General features: G+C 36.1%; 4 protein-coding genes across 10 annotated transcripts; 1 reads left to right on the forward strand and 3 right to left on the reverse strand.

The window, feature by feature from the left end:
- Window positions 1–1,021: 1,021 nt before the first annotated feature.
- LOC110781977 (GEM-like protein 4) lies at window positions 1,022–2,761 on the reverse strand. The gene is made up of 2 exons (XM_021986022.2): window positions 2,379–2,761; window positions 1,022–2,269 (listed from the first exon to the last, which is right to left on the reverse strand). Exons 1-2 carry the CDS (start codon window positions 2,578–2,580, stop codon window positions 1,839–1,841), a joined length of 633 nt encoding a protein of 210 aa, XP_021841714.1. The 5' UTR covers window positions 2,581–2,761; the 3' UTR covers window positions 1,022–1,838.
- A 2,485-nt stretch (window positions 2,762–5,246) lies between these two features.
- On the reverse strand, window positions 5,247–6,887 carry LOC110781976 (GEM-like protein 4). 2 transcript variants are annotated; one of them, XM_056835598.1, is made up of 4 exons: window positions 6,578–6,887; window positions 6,343–6,411; window positions 5,984–6,231; window positions 5,247–5,693 (listed from the first exon to the last, which is right to left on the reverse strand). In XM_056835598.1, the coding sequence occupies exons 1-4, from the start codon at window positions 6,678–6,680 to the stop codon at window positions 5,511–5,513; spliced, it is 603 nt and encodes a 200-aa protein (XP_056691576.1). In that variant the 5' UTR covers window positions 6,681–6,887; the 3' UTR covers window positions 5,247–5,510. The 2 variants fall into 2 exon arrangements, with proteins under 2 accessions (XP_056691576.1, XP_021841713.1); XM_021986021.2 differs by having other exon boundaries at window positions 6,343–6,872.
- A 7,769-nt stretch (window positions 6,888–14,656) lies between these two features.
- Window positions 14,657–15,834, forward strand: LOC110782150 (GEM-like protein 4). Its single transcript, XM_021986259.2, has 3 exons — window positions 14,657–15,016; window positions 15,116–15,345; window positions 15,509–15,834. Exons 1-3 carry the CDS (start codon window positions 14,785–14,787, stop codon window positions 15,695–15,697), a joined length of 651 nt encoding a protein of 216 aa, XP_021841951.1. The 5' UTR covers window positions 14,657–14,784; the 3' UTR covers window positions 15,698–15,834.
- Window positions 15,835–17,522: 1,688 nt separating this feature from the next.
- Window positions 17,523–26,073, reverse strand: LOC110782148 (transcription factor SRM1). Of its 6 annotated transcripts, none has more exons than XM_021986253.2 (4): window positions 25,814–26,073; window positions 24,089–24,185; window positions 23,443–23,972; window positions 17,523–18,530 (listed from the first exon to the last, which is right to left on the reverse strand). In XM_021986253.2, exons 3-4 carry the CDS (start codon window positions 23,826–23,828, stop codon window positions 18,002–18,004), a joined length of 915 nt encoding a protein of 304 aa, XP_021841945.1. In that variant the 5' UTR covers window positions 23,829–23,972; window positions 24,089–24,185; window positions 25,814–26,073; the 3' UTR covers window positions 17,523–18,001. The 6 variants fall into 6 exon arrangements, with proteins under 6 accessions (XP_021841945.1, XP_021841948.1, XP_021841946.1 ...); XM_021986256.2 differs by having other exon boundaries at window positions 24,082–24,185; XM_021986254.2 differs by lacking the exon at window positions 25,814–26,073 and adding an exon at window positions 24,360–24,457.
- Window positions 26,074–26,883: the final 810 nt, after the last annotated feature.

A 26,883-nucleotide genomic window follows, 5' to 3' on the forward strand; every position in this document is an offset into this window, starting at 1 on the left:
GTGGAGTTTTATAGCAAAAAAACGGTCAAGCCAGAAAAACGGAAAACCAATCAATTAGTCTTTAATTGACTCCGTAACTGAAGCAACAAATCGGTAAAATATCTTTGATGGAAATCAAATCGTCAAAGGAATCAATTAATTGTTACGTAAATCATGCAAAGATTACACGGCCAATAATAATAACGGTTAGTAAAAAGGAGCCCCATCCACACCCGCGCCACTTGCCCGAGTCTGGCGCGCGTGTGAGTTTACTAGTCCCACCTCTCTAGTTTTCTAACAAATCATTAAAGGGTAGTGGTATATTTAAAGAAGGTAAAGATTTGTGTTTTTTCTATCAATGTGGGACAAAGAAAATTTGCTTCATTTTAAGCATAACATTGGAGGAAGAAACTCCAACATCCTTTCCTAAAATAGAAAAAAGACGTTTGATGAACAAGGTAGTATAGCTTTATAAGTTACTCTGTTGTTATGGGTTGACATGGGAAACGAACAGGGATTGTACTAGGAGTCTAGGAGTATGTCTTAGAGCATGATCAACCCCAAGTATTAAGACATAAATTATGTTGACATGGCATATCATTCATCAGTCTTAAGATCAGACATATAGAAATTTTAGCATTGAAGTAGACAAGTCTTATCAAAGTCTTAAAGTGAGTCTTAAAAAATTAAGACTCAACTTAAGACTTGGTATGTGAGTTAAATTAAATAATAAATGATATTTTACATAAATTTACAAGTCTTAAATGATTTAATGGGTGAAGAGCTAAATTTGATTGAATCTTAAGGAGTCTTAACAATAATTTAATTATTTAATATTAATGAAATGCTGACATGGCAAATGAAGAAAATATTAAGACAAGACCCCCTTGATCTTGCTCTTAAGACCACAATATTCACAAGTCCGTTGATGTCAGCATTAGAAAAAAAACTATTTAATTAGAAAATATAACTTTTGATGGGAGATTTGGAGTGAATTAATAATACTTGTAGTAGAATTTAACTATTTGTCTATTTGGTAAAAACTTGGTTTTATACATAAAACCGTCCTTATATATGTTTTTGTATTGTATTGGTTGTAGGCTTGTAGCGTTAAAAGACAGTACATAAGTGTTTATGGAACATTTTACATAAAGACAATACAATGATACATGATAAAGATAAATAGGCCTAATGATAATACATACTTAGCCCTGTTCTTCCGAACTTTGTTTGGCTGAACTGAACTGAATTGAACTGAGCTGAATGGAACTGCAATAAAGTCCAAAAGAACAGGGCGTTACTGTGATACTGACTTAATCATGCACACCCCGTTTCCCATTTCCGAGATTTGGAGACTTTAGACGAGAATAAATCTTATAGGAAGGACTCGTCTAGCTTGCTAAAAGGAACTACTCCATAATTAAGATGACAAGTCAATTTGCTGTTAAGTTGACTGCTGAGTAATTAGTACTAGTTGATAATTAACAAATCCGTAACTAAGATGAAAGATCAAGTTTAATTTCCATGCTAAAATCTTCATCCAGTTCACGATTAACATACATTAATATAGATGCACAGGTGAGGTGTGTTTGCACTCTATCTGCATCTGTTTCAACCTTATTCGATCTCAATTTCAATGTAGATGCACAGCACAGGTGAGGTTGCCTTTCTTCCTGCAGCCATTGCAATGCTGTTAGAAGTGCGCGTTTTCATGTGTGCATTTACTTGGCTGGAAGTCTACCAATATGAACAATATCATATTTACATTTTACAGGTCAAAGCTATCTATCTATACAAGGCCTAATTTGCATGTGGAAAACAAATGATTTCCCTATGAAAAATTTCCCTTAAACTCATTTTCATAGAGGCTCACAGCAGGAGAGTGCTTGGTGTAAGATTCTGAAAGTCTTTTTGTAATTCAAGAATCCCACAAACCAGAACTCGAAATCATCATCAGTCACTACTTGTAGGTACTTCTTTGACGCCTTCTTCAAATCCTCTGCTTTGTTAGCTTTCTTCATCTTCTTCAAAGGGATCACAACCTTGTAATGGTATCTTACAGTTTCCCCAGAAGGAGAAGAATACTTGGCAATGGCTTTATCACTGCAAAAAGCAATCTTTTCAGTGGAGATGAAAAGACGGCCTGTAAGTGGTCCTGCTGTGGTAAACAAAGAGCATTCAGAAGCCTTCAGAAGCTGTTCGCCTTCAGTCAATTCAAATACTCGCCTGAATACTTTTTCTACTCCGCCTAATTGCAGAATCTTTGCTCCTAAACTCAGTTTCCCTTTTGCTGTAATAACAGGAAAAAGATAATTAGTCTCTAGAAAAACAGAATCCTTTTCAGAATTTATTTACAGAAGAAAGAACATAATATTTACTGACAGTACATAGTTACATACCAAGTTTGTTCATTGCACTGATTACTGATTCCTTTTTACCCTTGTTGGAAATTTTGGCATTACTGCAGCCATCAACAATGTGACTAGATGGTGCCATCAGTAGTTTCATCGGATTGTTCTGATTGTTTGTTAACCCATTTCTGAGTACATGATCCCCAATTAGCATACATTTTGCGGAGTTATATGCATTTGCAGCATCCATTTTTGTTGTATTGTTGTGAGTTGTTTAACTTCCTTGTTGCTATCAGTTGAAACTTGAGAGCGGAGTTTAGTAAGATTGTGATGATCGATTAGTGGAGGGGAATTAAGAGTGTTATAACCTTAGATATATATAGTCAAGAACCGAAGCAAGTTGGTGAAAGAATCTTGAAGCTTTTAGAAGAAGTGAGTCATGTATGCATGGATCAGCAAATGTGAAAATGTGAAATCTTCTTTGAGAAGTTGATACCGTGTTTGGTTGCAAAGCTTTTTGTTAAAGAGGTAACGAGTAGATCCTAAATCTACTTTACAAAAACTATAATTGTCTCCCTTTTTTATTTTTCTTAAATTTGCTTGAATCTACTACTACCTTTAGTTACTTATGCTTTCAGGTGAAAACAGTTGATTACAAAATTAGCAAGTGATGATATTGTTGGCAGGATTCAGGATTTTGAGTAGGCACTTCTGACGCCATTAGTTATAAGTTATAATGTGTTTCAGGGTGCACCTAAAAATGTGAACTGAACTTCTGACGCTATTAATTATAAGTTATAATGTACCAAAACAACATGGTCTTGAGCTAATTATTAAGGGCTGAAGCCTAGTATAATCCGGAAACAGAACAAAAAAATGACCTGGAATCCCGAATATAGTGACTTATCCCCAAGTTCACCCAACCTGAAACTGACTTAGAGACTAGACCTGTCAAACGGGCCGTTCGGGTCGGATTATAAAAAAAAATTACTTTTAGGTAAGGTTTTACAAATGCTTGTTCAAGACCAGGACTTTTTGGGTTCGGGTCAACCCAACGGGTTGAGTGATTTTAGAATGTACTCCGTATTATATTTTTATTAATTTGGTTAAAAAATATATAAAACATGCACAAATTAATAAAACTTTTATACACAAGTTTATATTTAGTCAAATTCAACCATGACGTATAATTCAAATGAAAATCATATTATACTCAATGATAGTGACAATAACGGGTTTATTGCACTCAATGCTCAAAGTTATTCATAATCTCATTTATCACTATAAATAGAATGATTTTCAATCAGTCGAGTTAAAAATGGGTTTTATGCGGTTTTTGACACATTTCTTTTCAGGTTATTCCGGTTGGATTGATGTTTGACAGGTCTATTAATGGAGACGGGTTGACAGGTTTAGTATAGTTCAGGCTTATGCATTGATCAGCATTTTCCATTATCACACACATTACTACTTATCTAATGGTTCGAGTCTATGATATGTCGATCTGTTTTTGGTTAATTCTTGTATTCCTGCTGATGTGTATACTTGCAGGATTGAGGTGTGAGTATGACATACATACAGATTGCTGTCAACCCTTCATAGGATTAAAAAAAATCATGGACAGGACCAATATATTATATATGTCAGATTTGAATCAGCAACATTGCAATTTGTAACAACTTTTGAGTCAGAAAACATTTACTTTGGGCAAGGATAATTTTACTTTTCCTTAGATTTCCAAATGCAGGATATTCCTTAAGCTTGACTTCAGGATGATTTGCATTTTTATGGTAAAAAATTAAAGCTCCCCCCAAACTTTTAGGATGCTCACATGTAACAAAGTTTGCTGAATCAGCTTCTGGTCATCTGAAACTGAAAGTCAGTTAACAGGAAAAGTATCATGAAAAAACTTAGGCTCGGCCGGCCTGCTTGGCAATTAGAGTTTAGCGTTTAGCTATTTACTGTATTAGTAATTAACTGATTAATTACTTTTTTGTTTAGCAAATTTGACTAATTGTTGTTATCAATATGTTTGGTAACATATCATTAGGGACAAAGGATGGTCAAGGGTGATTGTTAACTCGGACTCAAAGCAAGCAATAAAAAAAAATTGCAGGATTATATGATCAAGGATGGTAATCTAGTCATTGTGCAACAATGCAGGGACCTCAATTTACAGATGAATGATATCACTTTGGAGTTTGAGGCTAGGAATACTAACAAGGTGGTGGGTCGCTTAGCAAAAATGTGTCATACGGATGTAATAGCTAGTAATGACTTGTGTTCATTTGAACATTCTCCGGAGTATGTTTCGGATATTTTGATGGATGATAGATCTCCATGACACTTTGGCTTGAAAGGTTAATTATTGTTAAACTTCAATCTTTGTTCCTAGCTTGCATCAAAAAATAAAAACAATACTCTAAGCAAAAAGTTGGAAAGAAGTTTTTTCAAAATGAGGGGTTTTAGCTCAATCCTCTTTTTAATAATCTTTTTACCAGACACCCTTTTTAGAGTTTTTGACTAATCAACCCTCAAAAAGTGTTACAAACCTTATACCTCTCTTTACCAAACAATACTTTACTTTATACTCCGCAGTTCTATATCTCGTAAATGGGGCCGTTGAAGCGGGAACTCTTAGGAAATACAGTATTTGGTACGGAATATTTGTTTGGTTAGCAATAAAAAGAAGAAATATGGAGGAAGTAGAATTTCTTTCCTACGAAGTATGACTTCCCACAAAAGATTGGAATTAAATTACGTAATCCAACCTTGTTTATTTAACCAATATATATATTGAGAAAGGTACATGACTATTAATTTATTAAACTTTGTGTTGATTGTCCTCTAAATGTATGTTAGTTTCTGCATTTGATATTTTTGATTTCTCTCACAAAAATGAAAAATCAATAGGTGTATGAAAGGCGATATTCATAAGATCAGAAATGTGAAAGATGAGTTATACAAAGCTAGTCATAAGTCATCACCAAATACATTGATAAATCTGCATGAAACAGGATCAGATTTTAAAAATACTGAAAATATTTCAATAATACTAAACCACATTTACAAAGCTACTCATTTCTTATCTACACAAGGCCGGCCTGATTGATCATTGTGGAAAACAAACGATTTTCCTACTTCTTCAGGTCAAATTCTCACTCAATTCAACTCGTCTAGTTAAGAGTCAGAATCCCAGGAAAGTGCTTGTTGTAGGTTTTTGAATGTTTTTTTGAATTTCAAGAATCCTGCAAACCAGAACTCGAAATCATCATTAGTCACAACTTGTAGGTATTTTTTTGATGGTTTTTTCACATTTTCACTCTGGTGTGCTTTCTTGATATTCCTCAGAGGGATCACAACCTGCATGCAGATATAGGAACTTCAGTTAAAACATTGTTGCAGGTAAACAGAACAATCTAAATAAGATAAACACGATTTGTTACACAGTTACAGAATAATACTAATGGAGTAATGGTACGTTCTATTCAACTGATTTTTACTTATTTTTTTTAATCTGAACGTATTAGGTGTACTTTATCAAAACTTATTTTAGTTATAAAATTTACAGGGTCAACCTTTATTTTTCCTGAAATGAGTAGAAATAAGTTGAACAGAACAGAGCCTTTAAATTTGGGAATTAATGAGTTTACCTTGTAATGGTATCTAGAGGTCTCCCCGGAAGGAGAAGAATACTTGGCAACGGCTTTGTCGCTGCAGAAAGCTAGATTTTCCGAGGAGATGAAAAGGCGGCCTGAAAGAGGTCCGGCGGTGGTGAACAAACAGCACTGAGTAGCCTTCAGAAGCTTTTCAGTTTCACTGACATTAAACATTCTCCTGAATGCCTTTTCCACCCCACCTACTTGCAGAATCTTTGCTCCTAAACTCAGCTTCCCTTTTGCTGTTGAAGCAGAAATCAGTACAAGAAATCAGAAAGAGTTCTGTTTTGAATTGAAGTTACAGAAAATGCAAGATATGTCAACAGTATATACACAGATTACACTACACATACCAAGTTTGTTCATTGTGCTGATTACTGATTTCTTTTTACTCTGCTTCATATTCTTCGAATCACACCCATCTGCATTGCTAGAAAGTGTTTGTGTTAATTTCATACGCTTGTTTTGATCGTCTTCTGACGACTCAATTCTAAGGACTTGATCTCCAAACATACACTTCAGGGATTTGAATACTAATTGTGCACCATCCATTTTTGTTAAACTTTTGAGTTCTGTTTTTAAACTTACACTTAGAATGCTTGTGGTAGTGAATGAATGAATGCAGAGGAGTTGTAGAACTCACGATCATATTATATATAGTACTAGTATGTGTAGCAGATAGAATACTCATGAAACTTTTAGACAAACATGGATGGTTTCTTATACAAGAAGTTGAATTGGTAGTTGGTAGTTGGTAGCATGTTCTGATGTTTGGTTGCTTTTTAGAAAGAGGAAACAAATGGATCCAAACTCAACTTTATAAAAATAGTCTCTAATTTTTCTTTGGTTATATAATAAGATCTAATCTAGGCATATTTAGCAATAAATGTTCTTGGCTTCAGGTGTTGTAGTATGAATCATTCATGCTAGCTTGTGTAAGCAAACAAGCTTTTGAGTTGGCAGCCTGAGGAATGTATGAAAGGCCACACTAACTGTATAAAACAACATCTATACCTTAAATTTGGAGAATCTTGTACTCACTTCGTCCCAAATTACTCGTTACACTTGCTTTTACACAAAGTTTTAGGTGATAAGTGGTTGTTTGGTAATCAATTGTTATTTTATTGAAAAAAGTAGATGTGATAAGAGTTAGTGGTTTTTTTTTTAAATTGAAATGAGAGATAGGGTGAGGACAAAAAAAAATTAGTGGAAAGAAAAGAGAGACAATATAATAATTGTGGGGTCATTCATAATTTAGAAGTGTATCAAGTAATCTGGAACAGACAAAAAGGAAAGTGTAACAAGTAATCCGTCACGGAGGGAGTATTAGCTACTGATGGAACGGGGTGGACTTGTTAAGAATTGAACTCCTGGCCTTGGTATCACAACACGTACCACCTTAACCAGTACTTCAATTTTATTTTTGTTAATACTTAGAAACTAATTACGGAGTATATTATTTCTGAAATTTGGGGCCCTATGCCGTTGCTCATCCTGCACCCACCCCAAAAACCGCCCTTGCCATGTACACTCATTTGGTTTTGTGAATGACGTTAAATAATAGTGAATTTTTTTGTAACACCATATTTAGCAACGTGGTTTGATGATATTTGAAAGACGACTTATATCAAATCCGAATTCAAGGCATATTCTAACAATGTCTGAGTCGAAACCAACCTAATTGATCGCCCATGACAAATTATTCGGTTACGTTTAGCTTTCTTGCCAGTTTTGGTAACCATAGAGTAAGTATAAACATGGGCAACATTGCAATGTGTGGCAACTTTTGAGTCAGATAACATACTTGTGATTTGTGAAGATATAAAGCTTCTTCCAAATTTAAGGATACTCACATGGAACAAAGTTAGCTAATCACATCAAAAAGTCCCTTTCCCTTTCACATTCAAGTAAAACTCTAGCCAATCACCTGGCCACACATAAAATTGTTGGGTATCAAGTATCAACCCATTTGGAAATTAAGGAAGAAGTGCCTAGATTTAATCATTTTTTTTTAGTGTGAGGGCTTTAGAGAAGGTGTGTAAAACAAATATGTCGGGCTAGGAGGAAGTATTTTCGGATATCAGATATGTGTGGGCAAATGCATATCATAGTAAAAGACAAAATAAGAAAAATGATAAAAAAGAAATTAAATTGTACTTTTTTAAATAAAAATGGTACTTTTTTTAACTGAATGGTACTTTTTTTTTACAGAATGGTACTTTTTTAACATAAATGGTACTTCCTTTTTTGTCTTTTAGCTATTTGTCTTTTAGTTGATATGTGTGACACATATCTGATATCCGAAAAAACAACCTCGTCGGGCTAGGCTCAAAGCGGACACCATCACTAGCTATTAATGTCGAGATTGAGATGAGTTTGCGGTTCTATAGATAAATTAAAGTATACAAGTAACTGGGAAAGTTTCAATGATTTTTTGATAAGTACATACTACGTAGTATACATAAGTAAAAAATGTTAAAATTCGAGAAAAACAGCATAAGTGTATAACATTAAGTTCTGGAATGATTTCATTAGCATCTTCCTTTCCAAAAAAAATTATCATACATACTCAAACATTATTGGTTTTTGATGTTTGGCTCCTAATAAGTACAATATCTTGAAGGAAATTTTTAAAGTAAATGCCAGTGGTGGAGGGAGGGAGTTTAAGTGGGGTTTTTTTTTTTTTATAAACAAATTAATTCATTGATAAAAAGTCATACGACATCTACATAAAGATATAAATCTAACAAATACATAACAATCGAATCAAATAAAAACTTCCTTTCACCATAGCTACGATCGTAGTATATCAAACATTCTGTATACCCTTTTTTATATCGCTGTAATTTACAACAGCCTTCATTGACGAGGGGGTCTATAAATCTGTTGTAGCCGTGACAAATATGATTTCCGTCTAATTCGTCAGATTTTTTTTGATAATTTTGGGGGATTTCATTTATAAAATGTTTAATGGAGTTACAAAGCATGCCTTCCTGACAGTGAATGGAAAGCTATTCTCATACATTACATTGAAAACTCATGCTGTACTATGCAACTTCTACGTCCACTTTGCTCTACTATATCCATGCTAGGAATTCGTCTTCCCTTCGAAGACCTTGTTTGGCAAGGGCATCGGCTACGCTGTTCGAGGCTCGAGTCTTGTGTATTATGGAAATTTGCAGACCATTGCAAGAAGCGTTACGGATGAAGTTCAACACAAAATTGAGGTTCCAAGGACCTCCTGACTTAGCAATGCACCATTGTACTGCATTTGCTGAGTCTGACTCAATGATCAGATGATGATTGTTGATTCGCTCGCTACTCATGGATATTTTAATGGCTCTATGAATTGCAAATATTTCGGCGGAGTTGATTTCCATTGGTGGGACGGGGGACGAGAACATACATATGATACTTCCATGAGAGTTTCGAAGGACCCCTCCAATGGATGTTCTTTGTAAAGTAGGGCTGAGAGATGCGTCGACGTTCCATTTTAGAACATTTGCAGGGGGAGGGCACCATACTGGGATGGAGGGGGCAATGGCTGATCTAATTCGTCTGATTGTAGTCGAAAGATTGACATCCTCTTCGATTCCGCATAAATCTTTACCAAAGAAACAACCTGAACTAAGCTAAACACACAAATTTTAACTTAAAAACAAACCCACCATAGGGTACTTACTACACCGAAACAATCAAACCCACCATAGGGGTACTCACCACACTGAAACTATGTAGTTTTATTGAGACCTAACGCAAAAACACAACGAAATTGAAAGAGAAGGAGCGGAAATAACCAAATTTTCGAAGAAAATTGGCTATTTCCGCCCTAGAAAACCCTAATTTTTGTAAATCCTAAAAAGAGAGGGAAAAAAGGGAGAGAGGGGAGAAGCGGCTTTGTAGTTTAAGTGGGGTTACGACCCCGTTTGCCAAAAAAAAAAATGCCTAATTTTAGTTAACTTTTCATTATTTTATTTAAAATACTTAATTTCAGTTAATTTTTAATTAATTTTTAAGTAGTGACCCCTGCCTACAGGATTCATCCACCGATAAATACATGATAGTTTTCAATTGTCTAACTGTAATTAGACAACTAGTCTGACTAAAAAAAAATAGGAAAATGTGTACGGGGTATGCAAAATGACCGATCATGATTTAACGGTACGTATATTCAAGTGGACGTTATGCCATGTAATGTTAGTATGTTACCCTTACCCATGTTGGTCACTTTTCTCTGTTGGCATGATCAAAAGTTAGTTTCATGATACAAAGTCACAAAGATAACTTCTTTTTTCAATTTGAATTTGCATGAACTTATTGTAAAAGCAGTTGCGGCAGTTACGGGAAGTTAATTAAGTGGTTGGGGACCTTGGGGTAAAGTTTGTTTTCTTAATTTCTTTTGGGGTAAAGTTTGTTTTTTCAATTTCTTTTGGGGTAAAGTTTGTTAAATTAAGATCAACACGAAGCTTTTGGGGGTGGCAGTGCAACTTTGTGATGCCACCTACTTCTATGATTTTTGGCCAAATAAGCTACTACTACCTCCGTTCCAGAAAGTTTTTTACAGTTACTATTTGCACGGATTTCAATGTAATATTTAACTACTAATATATCCAATTTCGTATGTGGAAATTTTTTAAAAAGTTGATATTCTGAAAATACATATCGAGACCAATCTAACAAAATCTTACATCTAACGTTTTGATGTATAGAATAGTGAGAATTTACGGTCAAAGTTTTCATATTTTGGACACGTATTCTAAAGCGTAAAGAACTTTAAGAAACGGAGGAAGTATGTTCTAGTTCTACGTTCTTAGGCATGTGTTTATGTTCTCCAATTACCATGCAAAGAAATTTTAAAAAATTAAAAATATGCACTAATTAATATCTTAGAAGGTATGTGATGATTAGACCTGGTTATTGGACAGGGTAGTCCAATGGATATAGGGTTAGGGTCAAGTTAATAGAGTTTTTATTGTGCAGGGCTCTTATTGGACAGGGCCTTTATTGGACAGGGTCATTATAGGGTCAAACTTATACTACAATTATTTTGAAAATTAAAATAGTAATGATACAAAAAATTACGTGTATAGCTTCGTATTTACTTGTACTTGCACATGGCTCTTTTGTTTTTCATTTTCAATTGCTCGTTTATTGACCCGCCCACTAATGACCCGCGACCCGCTTTTGACCCGCCCATTATCGACCCGCTAAAAATGACCCTTGCACTACCCGACCCTCTTTTGAGCCGCACCGACCCTGACCCGCCCCGCCCAGTAGCCAGGTCTAGTGATGATCACAGCGGCAACATAGCCTAATACGTAATACAATAAATTATAAATATAAACATATTAACGGGCAAATTAACATCAATAGCAAAGATATGTAATGCATGCGCGCATGCATGGCAGATTTATCGAAACAGGTCCCAAAACGACCAGAAGTCTTCAAACATGATCCGATTATGTGTATTACAATCTTCGGTTTCAGGTTTGGGCAACTTTTCCGGACCCGGAAAATTTTGTAAGAGATCGAGACGGCAACACTAAAGTGGACAATCATTGTTTCAAACAATTTGTTACGTTGTTGTTTAATTAGCTAGTCAAACCAAATCAATTTTTGAACGTCTTTCTGTTAAAAGGGAAATCATTCAGTATTTATAATAACCTAAACGAATAATAATTATTGCAAATTTATAATACACATATTATGCTAAAAGACTAGCATGCTTTTGAGCTGTGATACTTCAAGATCGATATGGAGATTTTGATTGATCGTTTGGTGAATTTAGCAATCAATTCATTTTAATAAGGCATTATAAAAGTATTACAACGTACATGAATTATAAAAGTTTTTACATTTGTATCGTATTATACGAATTAATATGATTTATAATTGAAATTATTCTCGCAAAAATTAAGATCGTGAATTCGTGATCATGAAAGTAATTACTAACAAGTTTGAGTTGGATTTTGTTCTGTGGTCGGCTAATTATAAGGGAATCTCCTTGATATTTTGATGAATTATTTGGATTAATTTAATTAACAGAATCAACAACATAATGTAATTAAGTAGTTGATTGGCTTCGGTTGTTGTATTAGTTCTTCATTTATAAGAAAAATGTTGCTTTTTGTTGAAACCTTAACCTTCGTTTTAGAATTATGCATGCACCAAACTCTTAACTATCAAGGAACAAAAATAAAGCTTATTTAATTATTTTATTTAATCTCTTTGTTATTATATTGCATCTGTTTGGGTGTGGAGGTTGTTATGGAGGATAAAACGTTATGATTTTACATGATCGTATATTGTTAAGTGCAAGTGTGAGTAGTATTACACTATTATGTACTCGATTGTATTCCACATATTGAAAACTGAATAAAAAAAAGTTTTAAGTTTATTACGCAAGTGAGGTACTCTTCTTATGTCGATTGGTTTTAGGATGAACTTCACTTTGACTTTGTTAGATGAACTTCTCTCCATTATCTTTTCAGTTCTGTTCTACAACTTCTAACAAATTGGTATCAGAGTTAGGTTCAGTTCAGTTGCTTTCCACCGTCTGATTCACGTCATATGTACTTAGGCTTGGTCATCTCGTGCCGAGAAAGGTTGGTTGTTGACTCCTCCTATTGCCAAGAATATACCATGAAAATGTTTCACCCTACCAAACGGAACCCAAATGAGTCAAAAGTTACCACTTACTAGCTTAGAAAGTAAGAACATACATGATCCAACATTCCAACTACATGGGGATGTTTGGTACCCGAGATTTGGATTCTGCCATGGGAGTTTAGGTGGGATACTGGGATTGGGATTTCTTATCTCAAACAAATACATGGGGGGCATGTATTATAGGTAGGAATTGGTTTAAATGTGTGAAAAGACTAAATTACCCTTAATGATAAGAAAGAAAAATAGTAGTAAGGCTAATATGGTAAATTTGTTGTATATTTCTAACTTATTCCCATAACTCTCCAAGACTCCAACAAAGGATTTGCTATCAATTTTCAACCCCATCCCCACCATTCTAATCCCCAAACCCTCAATCCCACGTGCCAAACCCATCCTATATATGTTCTAAATCAAGAAGGTGTTACACAATGTACGGCATCAGTCAACATATATTTCGCGAATTCGTGGTCAAAAAGGCATTAGACGGTTAAACCATGTCCTCGATTAGTCAAGATTTCGCGATCAAAAAGACGTTACATCATGTCATCAGTCAAGATTTCACGATCAAAAAGATGTTACGCCATGTAATCAGTCAAAAATTCACGTCTAATTAAGAAGGCGTACACCGTACCATGTCATCATGGTAGTCTGGCCACTTTTACAATGAGGAAATTAGGCAATACGCCAATACTTGATTTCCTTTGTTGAATTTTCCAATTTTGCAAGAACAGTTTGTAAAAGCAGTTGAAGCAGTTAGGAGAAGTTGGTTGGGTAAATCTTATTTTTATAGAATCGGCAAAGAAGCTTTTGTGGTGGCAGTGCAACTTTCTGATGCCACCCACGACCCACCTACTTTAACTAAAGATCGATACATGTTTATGCACCTTATTTAGCTTATCCACTTTTTTTTGGTGGGTTGCATGCATGCTTAAGGCCTTAGGCATGCATGTGATTATGTTTTCATAAGTCTATAACAAATTAACAAATGTAAACATTACCTTAAGTAAGGTAGGTCCATCATCAAAAAGAAGATATAGGTGAATAGGTCTTATCAAGAACAATTACAAGGGGTATAACACATACTTCGTATTTGTTAGAATATGCCTTGAATCGGTCAAGCCCTTACTGCAATACCCCAGAATAAGTCTGATGTTCAGAAGTTGAACTTTACGGTATATGTTATTCTGGACTAGGGTTATCTGTTTTGGGCCTATTTTCTGGATTTTTCCGCATCTGTCTAGAGAGTACTATATATAAACTCCCTATAGGTCATAACCTAGTCATATTCTGTAATCTGTACTCCTCAAGATCAATAAAGCTTTCCTCCCCTCTGCCTGTGGACGTAGCTAACACATTGTTAGTGAACCACGTTAAATCTCTGCGTTCTTTATTTACGTTCTTTAATCTTTCTTTGCATCCGTTATAACAGTATTAAAACTAAACATATAAGTATTTCGTTTTTTTTTTTTTTTTTTTTGTGAATGAGGAACAAGGACAATAGAAATTATAAAGAAGGGGAGAAAATTCAAACCTAAAACATTTTATATGCAAGACCCTCGATATTAACCACTAGGACCACTAGGCCAAGCGTAGCTATAGTTCATGGTTGTATCACTTGTATGTAGGAAACCGCCACCATGAGAAGGTTAGAAATATAAATTATCGTCTTACCCAATAGTGTTAGAAAGATTGTTGCATTAATTAGAAAGTTGGTTGGGTTCAATATATAGTGTTGTTAAGTTGTGAAAGATGGGTTTAACTTTACTCTAATTATTTAAAGAGTTGATTACATATTTTTTGGTCATCACTTTCCAAAAAGCAAATAAAAATAAATAAAAATGCATGGAAATTGAATCATGCAATTTACTTAGCAAGGAATCATCTCTTGTTGTCCCTCATTTTTACTTTAGCTGAGTCATACATGACATATTTCACTTAATTATTTTTTAAAAGTAATTCCACTCCACCTCTATAAATACAAATCATTCTTCCTTCAACAAACTCCCTTCCCACCATCAACAACCAAAATCTCCCTCTAAGAGAAGAAACTTCATTCATTCAATCTAGTTTCAAACACTTCAATTTAGAGAGATTAATTAGTAGTAATCATAATTAACCTTGCTAATATGAATGCTTCTGAGGCGTTTAAGTCAAGGAGTATGAAGAGTATGTTAGGAGATCATCTCCTTAGAAATGGGTTGTCATCAAAATTAAGTTATGATCAAACTAGAAAAACATCTACCATCAAACTATTGCCTGCACCTTCTTCGTCTACGGCCCAAGTTGATGGATCTTCGTCGTTAATCACTACCAAACAACGTAAAATAGAATCAGTTTTCACGACAATGAACAAACTTGGTACGTATCTATCTTAATTATTACCATTTTATTATGATTTTGAAAATTATTTATGTAACAGGGGATTAAACTTTTGTTAAAACAAATTAATTAATGCAGTGAAAGGAAAATTAAGCTTAGTAGGAGGAGTTGATAAAGCATTTCGACGAATATTTAGTGTACGTGAAGGAGAAAAGTTGTCGAGGGCTTCTCGTTGCTGTTTGTACACCACGGCCGGTCCGATTTCAGGCCGTCTCTTTATTTCAACGGAAAAACTCGCCTTCTGTAGCGACAGGCCTATCGCGAAAGTCTCCTCCCCCACCGGAGAACCTCTTAGGTTTCATTACAAGGTAAATCCATACCTATTTTTATATATATAATTGATTGATAAAAGGTCATACGATAAAATGTAATTCACATAATATCAATTAAGTGCTAAGACTATATTATTAAGTGTGTAATTAATTAACTCAACTAATAATGTGAAATTAATATTTGTGTATGTAAATGCAGATTGTGATACCACTAAGGAAGATAGAAAGATGGAACCAAAGCGAGAACATGGAAAAGCCGTCACAGAAGTATCTAGAAGTTGTGACTGCAGATGAGTTTGAGTTTTGGTTCACAGGATTTGTCAATTATAACAAAACTTTGAAATGCTTACAACAAGCACTGTCCCAAAGCTTGATTTGCGATTGCTAGCAGAAAATGGTGTTAAACTAGGATTTGGATGTAGCTACTAGCTAGGTGTAATCTATGGCTAGCTCTATATATGTAAATTCAACTTAATTGAGTAAGAATCTATGGTGGAAAGAGGTTTTTCCCCTCTGAGTTTTTCATGGCGCGCAACTGTACGTGTTTGTACATTTAACTATGTGACCAATACAAGTAAGTGTAGCCATTTCTACTGGTTATTATCTGAATTCTGAAGTGATGATGGTTCAGTTGCTAGCTAAGGATTAACAATACTAGGCAAGATAAATTCATTTATGATATAATCTAATACTAAGCTCTAATTATTGCAGTACGGATCACATTTTGCCTCCTCCAAAATTCAGAGTATTAACATAAATACTTTGTACACAGAAAATCTTGCCAACCCAACCACATGAATGTCTATATATCATGATCTTGGATTTACTAACAATTTTGAGTTGGGTTTTGTAATTTTGTTCTGTGGTTGATTGGCTATGGTGCATCCTTTGAGTATTGATTGGCTATGCGCAGAATCAGCAAGGTTTAAAATCAGGTTCAAACCAGAAAAATAACTACGAATAAGACCAGATCAGACCAGATCGAACTCATTGATTGAAAAAAAAAACTATTTTGACATATAAAGATCAGCTTTTTTAGGTTATAATTTTGGGAAATTTTCCATTTAACTTTTTTCATAGGCCTTTTCAAAATCGGTTTTTCAAGTAAAGAACCCAGAATTGTCCCTTTTTTTTGCTTCTTCGTGGAGTTTGCAAGATTTCACTATGATGTTATTTTCTGGATATGCCGCAAGTCCAGCTCAGCAAGACAGCAACAAGCCAAGTAGACAATCACCACGTGCGTGCAGTTACATTAGTGCAAAACGACAATCAAAGGTGCGGCGAGTCATTGCTGAATCATCATTCCACTTTTAAGGAATATAATAATGCAAAAGCAGGATAATTAGTTTTTCTAGTTACTTTGCCCAGATTCATACTATTTTCTTGCTTTCAGGTGTGATTCTGGAAATGAATGTAGAATTTGCAACAAACTTGGAGGAGGAAAGAAAGAAAAGGATGACTGAAATCTAATGAGATTTTAATCAGCAGAATCGGATTGGGAGTAGGCAGTCAGCCCTGACGACTACGCCATTACACACTCGTAGTATCGCCATGAGGCTATCCAAATAAAGATGGCTATAGCCCGGATCAGCTCGGGCTTGGGGCTAGAAAGGGCCCAATCCACGTCAAGCCCACTCAGCATCATGTTGGGTCGGGCCAAATTTCCAAAACATAGCCCAGGCCACGAGCCTCGTGCCTAAAGCTAAATTTAGCTTTTCTTTGTCGAGTCGAGTTGCGCTGTGCCTTGCCATGCCTTTTCCCAATTCCCAAATAAATGCAGTTCAGACCCAGCCCATGACATCATGCTCTTTTTCGTGTTGGGTCAGGTCGGGTATCAAGCCGGCCCAACCCGACACGAAAAATCTTAACATAAATTTTCAAAACATAGCCCAGGCCAAGGGCCTCATGCCTAAAGCTAATTACTAAATTTAGCTTGCCTTTGTCGAATCGAATTGCGTTGTGCCTTGTCATGCCTTTTCCAAAATAAATGCGGCCTAGGCCCGGCCCATGACTTCGTGCTCTTTTTTTCGTTGGGTTAGGTCGGGCATCAAGCCGGCCTGGCCCACAGCCATATTATGTCCAAGCTTATATCTGGAATATACACAGTAGAATATCTAATCCCCAGAAATAACCCAAATATAACAATGGGAATCACTCATCATAGCAACATGTAACCATTTCTACTGCGGCAGCGTGTAACATACCATAAGAACTGCTTGCAACAAAAATACAATTGCAATATCAGGTCTTTACCAACTAGCAACTAAGCTAGTTGACATCCACAAAGTAAGAGGCTTTCAACGAAAACAACTCAAAAGGATAAAAACATTCTACAGAACTGGACTTTGGGCAAAAGAAGCTCCTACACTATGGCTTGCGCTAATTAGCTGCTAATTTAATAACAAAACAATCTCAGTAATAATAAACTACTAGGGAACGCACGCTGATGTCGTTCCCCCTAAAGCAGCAACACCCCTACCACAGCTGCCTATACAAGAAATAGAAGACTACATAGTTTCACCTTCCTTTGAATTATTTTAGGTTTTGTATAAGAATGATAATTAAGTGACAAAGGTACCCCAGTAAAAACTGGTAATTCCCAGGCAAGGCTACCCCCAGAATATGGGGGTATGCAAACTTTTCTTTCCTTTTTGTACATCTAAATAATGACTTTTGTGGTTCATTCATTATCTTACCTGTGAGCAGAGGTTTGTGGCATCGGATACGTCAAAGGAGCCATCCCCACTGGAGCACCAGGAACCACGGACCCAGGAACGGGTACCCGCATACCATAACCCAAATGAGGAGGAGCTGAAAGATTCACCGGAGTTCCAACAGCAGAAACCAATGGTCCACCACCAATCGGTTGTCCAATACTTGGTGGAGTACCATACACACCAACACCCACTCCTGAAGATGATCCACCAGGAGGAGGCTGAGCAACCTGTTTTTCGGGTTTTCCAGACGGAGTCCCAGAAACGGGCCCGGGCCCGTTTGTCTGACCGGTAATTGGGCCCTGGGATGCTGAAATTTCCCCAGAGTTAACACTTGTGATATCGTGGATGCTCGATCTTCTCCTATCTTTATTCATAGAGTTCAGTCTAATGAAATACTTTTGCGCGTGGCTTGCCACTTGAGTTGGTGTTCTTGTCACCACAAAGTTACGGGATATACTCCGCCAATCTCCTTTCCCATATTTATCCAACCCAAGAAGAAATAGCCTGTTCACACAAGAATACACACCAAAATGAAAACCACAAAGGTAAGATTCCTCTGAGAATACAGGCTCAAGACTGTTCTTAAAATCACATAATTAATACGGAAACATAGGTTACATATACTGTATAAGTGCTTCCTTCAACATAGTTTTAGCAGCTAAAATAGTTACATGCCAAACAGGAATTATGTTACACAGTTAAGTCTGCCCAGATCAGTACATCAGCTTAACCTGTTTTTTGAAGAACCTAAGCAAGTGAAATGGCATACCTGTCTACTCTACAGCCTAGCATGTCTACATTGTCAAGGTTCTTGCAATAAATATCTTCATCTTTTTTTTCTATAAAGAAAGGACACTACCTCTATGTCAATTACGCATTGCATTCTTCCAGTAAAGCAACAACATACTTGGAGCCAGATATGATTTACATTCTTTATAACGGGAAAGGGGGGTGGATATTGATGCATTCGAAACCTTCGAGGATGGCAGCCATTCCAACTACAAGATAAGCAAAGTATAATGAATTTCACAATTTCTGCATCATTTCCCTCCCTCTAATAGTCTAATCTCTACTATTTATAGAGATTCTGATTTACTTTTCTCCTATAACTAAGTATCATTCTTCCTCTTCAAGATAATTCTAACCAACTAGTTATGCACTACAAATAGTACCCTCTGCTATACCCAATGCATAACATAAAGCACACAGATAAAGAGCTACAATCGACCAAAATCATGTCAGTTTTCACCAAAGAATTCTCAATAATTTGACTAGTTTCTCCATGTAAGTTTCCAGTTGAAATTATTGGCAACCAAGGTGCACGCCTTTTGTACCATGTAAACATTACAGCTACTCAGCTAACCATATTTACCAAATAGGATAAGCATGCTAATAAGTCTAAACAATGCAATGAACTCCACATATTCATACAGCAAAAATATTGAGAAACAAAGTATTGGAGGCTCCTGGGATATAAATCAAAAGGATTACAATACACAAGAAAGAAGAGAGATTTTTGACATCCATGGATGACGACTGATTTGTTCCCTACTACTTTTGCCTGGTGCAATTAGCAAAATCCTGAAACTAGATATGTGTCATGTTATGTCTCACTTAATGTTGTACCTTAATCATAAATAGTGGGGAACAAGATGAGACTTACAATGGAATAGAGGAAGATCACCTTTCCAAAAGAAAGCCTAGATTACAAAAAATGTAACTAAAACAAAAAGCTCAAACAAGAAATACTCTTTGATTTAGGTGATCGTGATCCAGCTGAGGAGATCAACTAAACATAGGTTTAAACTCAAAAGAGATGCAAGTAACATGAAACTGGAACTCACAATCATTCCTGAAACCACATGGACGGCGCAACACAACAGTGTGTGCTAGACCACATTGGGTGAGGGAAGTACAAGTGTACAACACACAACAGTGTGAGCTGGACCACATTGGGTGAGGGAAGCACAACAATCCACAATACAGCATGAAAAAAGCAAGATGACACTTAGCACAAAGGCACAATGCAGTGCCATCCATAAGCACATCACAGTTAGCAATGCTCCAAGAAGGCAGCAGCGCACCTGGATGTAAAATATACATCTGCTTTGAAGACAATATGACGACACTTCAAGTTTTTATATAACTGGCTGGAATTCTGGTTTGAAAAAGTAGAGTTAAGGAGAAATTGACCATAACAACCAAATCAGTTCTCGAAAAAAAATCCTGGTAATTTAAAATAGAGTAAAATGTGACCAGCTACATTTTGCAGGCACATTAAACGCTTTCTAAACCGCATAAAACCTGTTTGCACCAGATATACACAAAATCGGGTGAATTCCACCTTTCATTTTCCCAGAGGATTTAGTATGCTTAGACATTATTATCAGTGTCTTGAACGGTCACAAACAAAATGCTCAAGTTGGGCACAAGCTACAAAGGTGTCCATGTCTCCAGGATTCAAAAGGTTGAAAAGCTAGACCTTCAAACAGCTTTCTTCAGTTGAAATACTGTTTCACAAGAGATTTTCTACTCCCCTCCTTCCTTTCCCCAGGTCCTGAGCTTCAAAGGACTTGGATTGAATAGACTCTTGTCATTAAACTCAACACCATGGAGATGCGCTAGTAAAGAACGTAGAGAGTTGGGAATGGAGGGAAGAAGCTCAGGTAGACCAAAGATGACTTGGATGGAAGGAGTTAAGAGGTATATGAAGAATTTGGGTCCGTGGGAGCATATGACAGTAGATCGAAGGGAATGGAGGGAGAGAAATGTAGTCGCCCCCATCTTTAGGATTAAGGCTTCAATGTTGTTGTAAACTACGCATTACTGACTCACGAGATCAGGCAAATGTAGAAGGGAGTTGAGACAGTTGACAAACACACACACACACACATAAATTGAGAACAATAAAGAAAGAAAAGTAGAGTAATATATAGATTTCATTACTATCTATACATGATCACTGAGCCGTACTCAAATTTGCACAATATTAACCGGTCCAGTGGTCCCAGGCTCCCAGCAGTAGTGATCTAATGACTATCTACATGATTTACTACAGGTATTATTGAAGACCCCTGATGCCTAGTATGCTTTGTTATTGGAAACAAATGTTTCATATGAATAGACCTATGTCAAATCTACTGCATTACTCTTTTTAGGTTTTATCCCCCTGTTTTGAAAACATCTAGTGCCTTGACATGATTCCTCCTCGGTGTAGTTATTAGAGAGGAATCACTAGCAATATCCTTGCTATTTATCCATTTTCCTAGATGCCAGATACGATTTCGAAAGCTGTTCATATTGAGTAGGTGGGTAAGCTGTTGGGGGCATGGTAAAAAGCACCTAGTTTTCTCACTCACTCATATTCAGACCTCCTCCTCTTTCTAATCTACTCAGTAGTAATCTGCCACAGATCCTCTCCGTTATCTATCTCGAAATATTGTTCTTCAACATCTTCAGCCTTTAGTTACTCCCTCTACTTCACAACAATTCAGCCTTAATATGTTTATCCAAATTATCAAATTCACTCTATGCGTCTAATGCATTTTTTAAATATTTTTTTTGATAAGGAAAGAAAACCCAGGCGGACTACCTGACGCCATCCTTTCGAATAGGTGAATTACAATGACTTCGAGCTAATAAAATACTTCTTGTAGAACAGACCGTACATTGAAACTACGCTTTAACCTCATACTACCTCAGCCCCGGTTCCAAGAAAACTTGGTGAATAGACTTCAAAGATAGACGATTAGCCGAACGATATATGATAACGCTCCATCCTCCGGAAGAATACAAACCCAAAGCCCAACACTACACCTACACTATACTCCATAAAAAATGCTAAAACTATAATCAATCTGCACAACAATCAATTGCTTCCAATAATACAACTATGCGCCTAATGCATTACTATGCGTCTAATGCATAGTAATGCCCCCAACATTACTATGCGTCTATTCGTCTAATGCATTACTCTAATACAACTATGCGCCTAATGCATTACTCTACTTAAACTTGTTTCTTTCAGTTGCTTCCTACTTCCCAAATCACTGTCAAAGTCACACGAAAAATATTCATGAAACAGAGACAGTACCTTTTATTGTGAAGTAAATGCAAACATGATGTGACCCAACCAAAACTAAACCAAGCGCTTTTAAAAGAATTACCAGTATGCACTGTCCTTCACAGCAACAAAGTCCAAAATCAATTACTAACATTACCTCATTCATCTTCTTCAATAAGATCTACCTCTTAACAACTTCTTTTTTTATCTCCCCTCATCAACCAATTAACACAAACAAGCATCCATAGAGCCTTCCAAGTTGTGCGAACATCACCGGCTACACCTTCAGTTTCTTCTCTCAACTAGTTTCACATACATTTCTATTCCCAATTATACCCACAACCAAACATTTATTATGTATCCAGTACACGTAAAATTGGAAACCTCCAGATGTAAGCCCCCTGGACCTAACTGGCTGAAAACTATGCCACAATCTAAAAGGAACCATTGTTATAGCACGTGTAGAAGGATAATCCAACTGTACATAAGTAGCCCAAGGTGACAAACTGACAACTGACAACAACAGGCTAAAGAAATGAGGCCTACAGCAACAACAACATGGGGTCGGCTAACATGAATCGTCATAGGGGATCGTCATTGTGACAAAAGAAATGAGGCACTAATAAAAGATATATGAATGACAGAGAAATTTCATTTAAAGAAGAACTAATTCGTGATAAAACATACTCTTCCCCTTGACATCCTTTCATTCCCATTCCCACCCCCATTCCCCGGAGTGGGGGGGGGGGGGGTTGGGAGAAAATTCCTCCGACTGCCCATACTCTTGAACTGGAGCAAATATGTGCAATGCCCACTAAGCTTTGCCATGGATATTGGAAACAGGGATAAGGCACATGGAATAGCGTTCTGCACAGGTACGTGGACTGAGTTCTTCATTTCAATTTTTTCGTGGTTAAAGAAGCCTAAATTATGAGGAATTATTCAAGGGATCTAGATACAGACTAAATGAATAGCATCTTTCTTTTGGACATGGGAAAGACGGGTGAGACACAGCCATTTTGTGTATATTATGTGGAAAAACCCTGCTAGATCTTATTTGTGCAAAACAAATTACTCGCTCATTTCACGCAAGAAGCTGGCACCTATTTCAATTCTCAGCTCCACTTGGCATCTTCACAACAAGAAGAGGGAAGGGAGAGAAATGAAAGGTTAAAGTGCTTTCTCTTTCATCTCATATTATTCTCATCACAGGATTCACAGAAAAGTCATAAAACACAAGAATATGTACAAACAAAGCATACAACAAAATAGCAGGCAAGCAGCTGCTTATGCCAAGCAGCTACAGGAACTCAGCATTCCAGGTACAAAACCAAAAATAGGTAGCAAACTTGCCTGTGTTCATCCTCTGTCCAAGCTATCCCCTTCCGGCGCTCCTGATCCGCTTTCGATGCCTTGCTTGCGTGATTGGATTCACTACCTCCATTAGCAGATAGACCCTTTTTTCCCCCATTACCTTCTTCAGCAGCAAGACCTGAAGAACCCTCTGAAGAAGAACTATACGAAGGCAACGGAACACGGCCAGCCTCGATCTGCTTCACATCCTCAAATAGAAGCTCATAGTGATGCTTGACTTCTTCTAAGGTCTTCCCTGGAACATCCGCTGCTATCTTTTCCCAATTATCTTCCAAATCCTCGCAATGAGTAGCAATCGCATTCTCAAATGCCTTATCCTGCTCTCTACTCCAAAAACTGCTATCACCCTTTTCGTCTACAGTCATCTAATCTTGTTTGAATCTACTCTCAAACATTCAGCCAGTATAGTTAATAAGTTAAGAAAATTGCAGCAACACTCAGACTGATGTGATCTTCAAAAACACAGGATCCAGAACCTACGGAATAGTTAAAGTTGTGACTTACTTCAGCTGAAACAATAACCAATAACTAATTAGGATGTAAGACAATGACAAACAGATGTTTCAGACAAGATACATAAACAAGCAAGGGACAGAATCAAAAGGAATTAGAGCTGACCGACTACCTCCAATCAGATTCACGAAATAAACGAACGACGAGGGGGTGGAATGAAAGGTGACTAAAACTACAACTCAACAACTGGAGTCATGTGAACTGCGGACCTATTAATTGAAAACAGAAATCAGTTACGCTTCAGAAAATATCTCAAGAGCAATGCTAATGAAATCATATATGCAATTATTGATAGGTAAATAAGGAATAGTAGGTGTCAAACTCACTCAAATAAAACAGAAACATGAATGAAATGATACACAATTAGGGAAATGGACTGCTACCTGTAGAGAAACATAACATACAAAACAGAGATGCTAATAGCCCAATTGGTGGTTGATAGATTCAAAAAAAAAAAAAACACTCAAATTGCAATTTCTGTATACAACCACCAATTCCTATCTGACAAAGACAGCACTTACAGCAACAGGCCCACAACAAGTTTTTAGTCTTTCCCTCTTTCTACTGTGATTTTGATAGTTTTCATCTCTTTCTTCCAGTAATTTTTTTTGCTTAGCAACTTTGGTTAATTCTGCACTAACATATCTCAAATATAACAACATAAGTGAGACGAACTCTCCTCTTTTCTGAATTCTAAAATCCACCATTAAGAAAAGGAATCCAACCACAACTTTTATCACCATTTTCTGTTCAGCTTTCTAAATTACAACAATTAATGTATTGAAACATCAAAAAACAAAGGAAACGGTGTCATAAACATGACAACTCAACCATTAACCACACTGTTATTACTAGCTTTTAACCCTGACGAGAAAACTCCAATAAATTAAACCAATTATTTATAGTATGAAGTTCCTATAAAAACCAAAAATTTGATTCCAACTTCAAAACAAGAAAATACCCACATATATTATTTCAACAGTTGACAGGAAAAGAGCATATTAAAATAGCAACAAATAGTTAGATCTTTTGCCAATCCTAACAAAAAGATCAAGTTAGGAAACCATCTAGAAGACAGAAACCCCCAACCTCAAATAATAAAAATACAAATTTTGATAAAGAAACAGAATTACTCCCATTTAGTTATACACAAATTTAGTAGGTATCAACAAGAAATAAAGGAAAATAAAAAAAATCTTTCAAAAATAGGAAATTACAAGGAAGTGGCCAAATAATGGAAATGATGAATGATGTAAATGGATTTATCCAGATTGCAGAAGCTGGTCCCAACAGTGGTACTGCTGCAGGACCCTACTTGCATTTGCTAATTGCACCTCAGCCTCAACCTCACTCAGCCTGTGTGTATGAGGAAAAAGACAGTTGATTTATAATTAAGACTTATTTGAGTTCTTTGCACCCAGAAATAATTATCCAAGTTGCCTAAATAAGAGGGGCAATCCACTGGCATCTTTCTTTCACCCTTCCCACGTTAATTCATTATTTCACCACCAAGCATGATGAGAGTGACCCACCCACAATATGCATACAACTACATCCTTAATTCATTAAGGGTTTGCGTCACCCGGTAATCTAGAGCCTACTCGACTTCACTAATCCGGAATCAATTAAAAAACGACAAAATGCCCATTTATACAGAAATTAAACGAAATCATTCAACTAAACTAGCATTCAATTGCAGAAAAAATAATGAAGCAAAACTACGGATTAACTTAAATTGTTGCTTAATGAAAAATCAATCCCTAATAATGAAATAAAATCAATAGAAGTGCAACTTAATTAATTGATTAGGGTATGGAAAATAATAATTGGGTCTTACCTTGAAGAGGTTAAATCTCCTTCAAATATTCCACAATTGGTCAAATTCGGGAATTTCGAAACCAGAATTCCCATAAAAAGCTTCAACTGCAGGAACAACAAACAACAGACCGTCAACCTTCAACCTTCAACCTTCAACCTTCAAGGCTTCAATACCTCTTTCTCCCTCTTCAACCCTCGCTTTCTCTCTCCTCTCTCTGTGAGTCCTACGACGAACTGAGGAAGTGTCGCGGTTTGAATAATTGATTGATGTTCCATTTTTTTAATCTTTGTTTAACCCAATCATTAATTTTGTTTAGAGGACTAAAAAACAAGATATTTTTCTTATCCATATCATTACTCTTTATCCTCTTTAGGATTAAGATTTTATGTTAATTGTCAAACTTTTGTCCACATTTGCTATATTAACCCAAATTTTCAACAGTTTGACTATTAATATCTTTAATTACGTTATAAATAAAAAATAAAAAAATAAAAAATACTCCGTATAATAACTTATATACAATTCAAATGAATTTGGATAATATTTTTATTACACTTGTAAAATTATACAATCATCCTCTTCAACAAGGAAAACCTCAAACCCTAAAGTCCACTCAACTATAGGGTTGTGCAAAAAAGCAAAAAATCAAATCCGAAAATGTAAGTAATCGAACCAAAAATTTAAGTTTTGGGCCAATATTTCTAAAAATTTTAAAAAATCTGAACCGGATATTCTAGTAATTGAACCAAATTGCACTTCTACATGGTTGAAATGTACGAATCTCAACATAAATTGCATTTAAAAATATTGTAATCAATCTGATTATGTTGTAATTCATCACCACCTTCAACACAATTTGAAAAATATATGAAAAGGCAATGGGTTTCTTCACTAGGCTAATTATTTACTTGGTCTCCAAGGCTTGAAGACTCTTGGCCTCCAAGTATGTAATACTAGATCTCCAAGGCTTGAAGACCCTTGGGCCTCCAAGGTTGTAATATTTGGGCTTTAAGGACAAGGCTATCTCTTGTAGTATAAATACCCCTTATGCTCCTCTTGTATCACCAACACACAATATCATAAAATCA

Source organism: Spinacia oleracea, chromosome 2 (genome assembly GCF_020520425.1).
Source record: "Spinacia oleracea cultivar Varoflay chromosome 2, BTI_SOV_V1, whole genome shotgun sequence".
Classification (NCBI taxonomy): domain Eukaryota; kingdom Viridiplantae; phylum Streptophyta; class Magnoliopsida; order Caryophyllales; family Amaranthaceae; genus Spinacia; species Spinacia oleracea.

Excerpts from the sequence above, each read along its gene's own strand:
- LOC110781977 (XM_021986022.2), bottom strand. The coding sequence starts at position 2,580 with ATGGATGCTGCAAATGCATATAACTCCGCAAAATGTATGCTAATTGGG. Across the intron at positions 2,270-2,378 it reads CAGTGCAATGAACAAACTTG|CAAAAGGGAAACTGAGTTTA; the intron begins GTATGTAACTAT and ends CTGTTATTACAG.
- LOC110781976 (XM_021986021.2), bottom strand. The coding sequence starts at position 6,541 with ATGGATGGTGCACAATTAGTATTCAAATCCCTGAAGTGTATGTTTGGA. Across the intron at positions 6,232-6,342 it reads CAGCACAATGAACAAACTTG|CAAAAGGGAAGCTGAGTTTA; the intron begins GTATGTGTAGTG and ends CTGCTTCAACAG. Across the intron at positions 5,694-5,983 it reads CCTCTAGATACCATTACAAG|GTTGTGATCCCTCTGAGGAA; the intron begins GTAAACTCATTA and ends ATCTGCATGCAG.
- LOC110782150 (XM_021986259.2), top strand. The coding sequence starts at position 14,785 with ATGAATGCTTCTGAGGCGTTTAAGTCAAGGAGTATGAAGAGTATGTTA. Across the intron at positions 15,017-15,115 it reads CACGACAATGAACAAACTTG|TGAAAGGAAAATTAAGCTTA; the intron begins GTACGTATCTAT and ends TAATTAATGCAG. Across the intron at positions 15,346-15,508 it reads CTCTTAGGTTTCATTACAAG|ATTGTGATACCACTAAGGAA; the intron begins GTAAATCCATAC and ends ATGTAAATGCAG.
- LOC110782148 (XM_021986253.2), bottom strand. The coding sequence starts at position 23,828 with ATGACTGTAGACGAAAAGGGTGATAGCAGTTTTTGGAGTAGAGAGCAG. Across the intron at positions 18,531-23,442 it reads TGGACAGAGGATGAACACAG|GCTATTTCTTCTTGGGTTGG; the intron begins GCAAGTTTGCTA and ends TTGTGTGAACAG.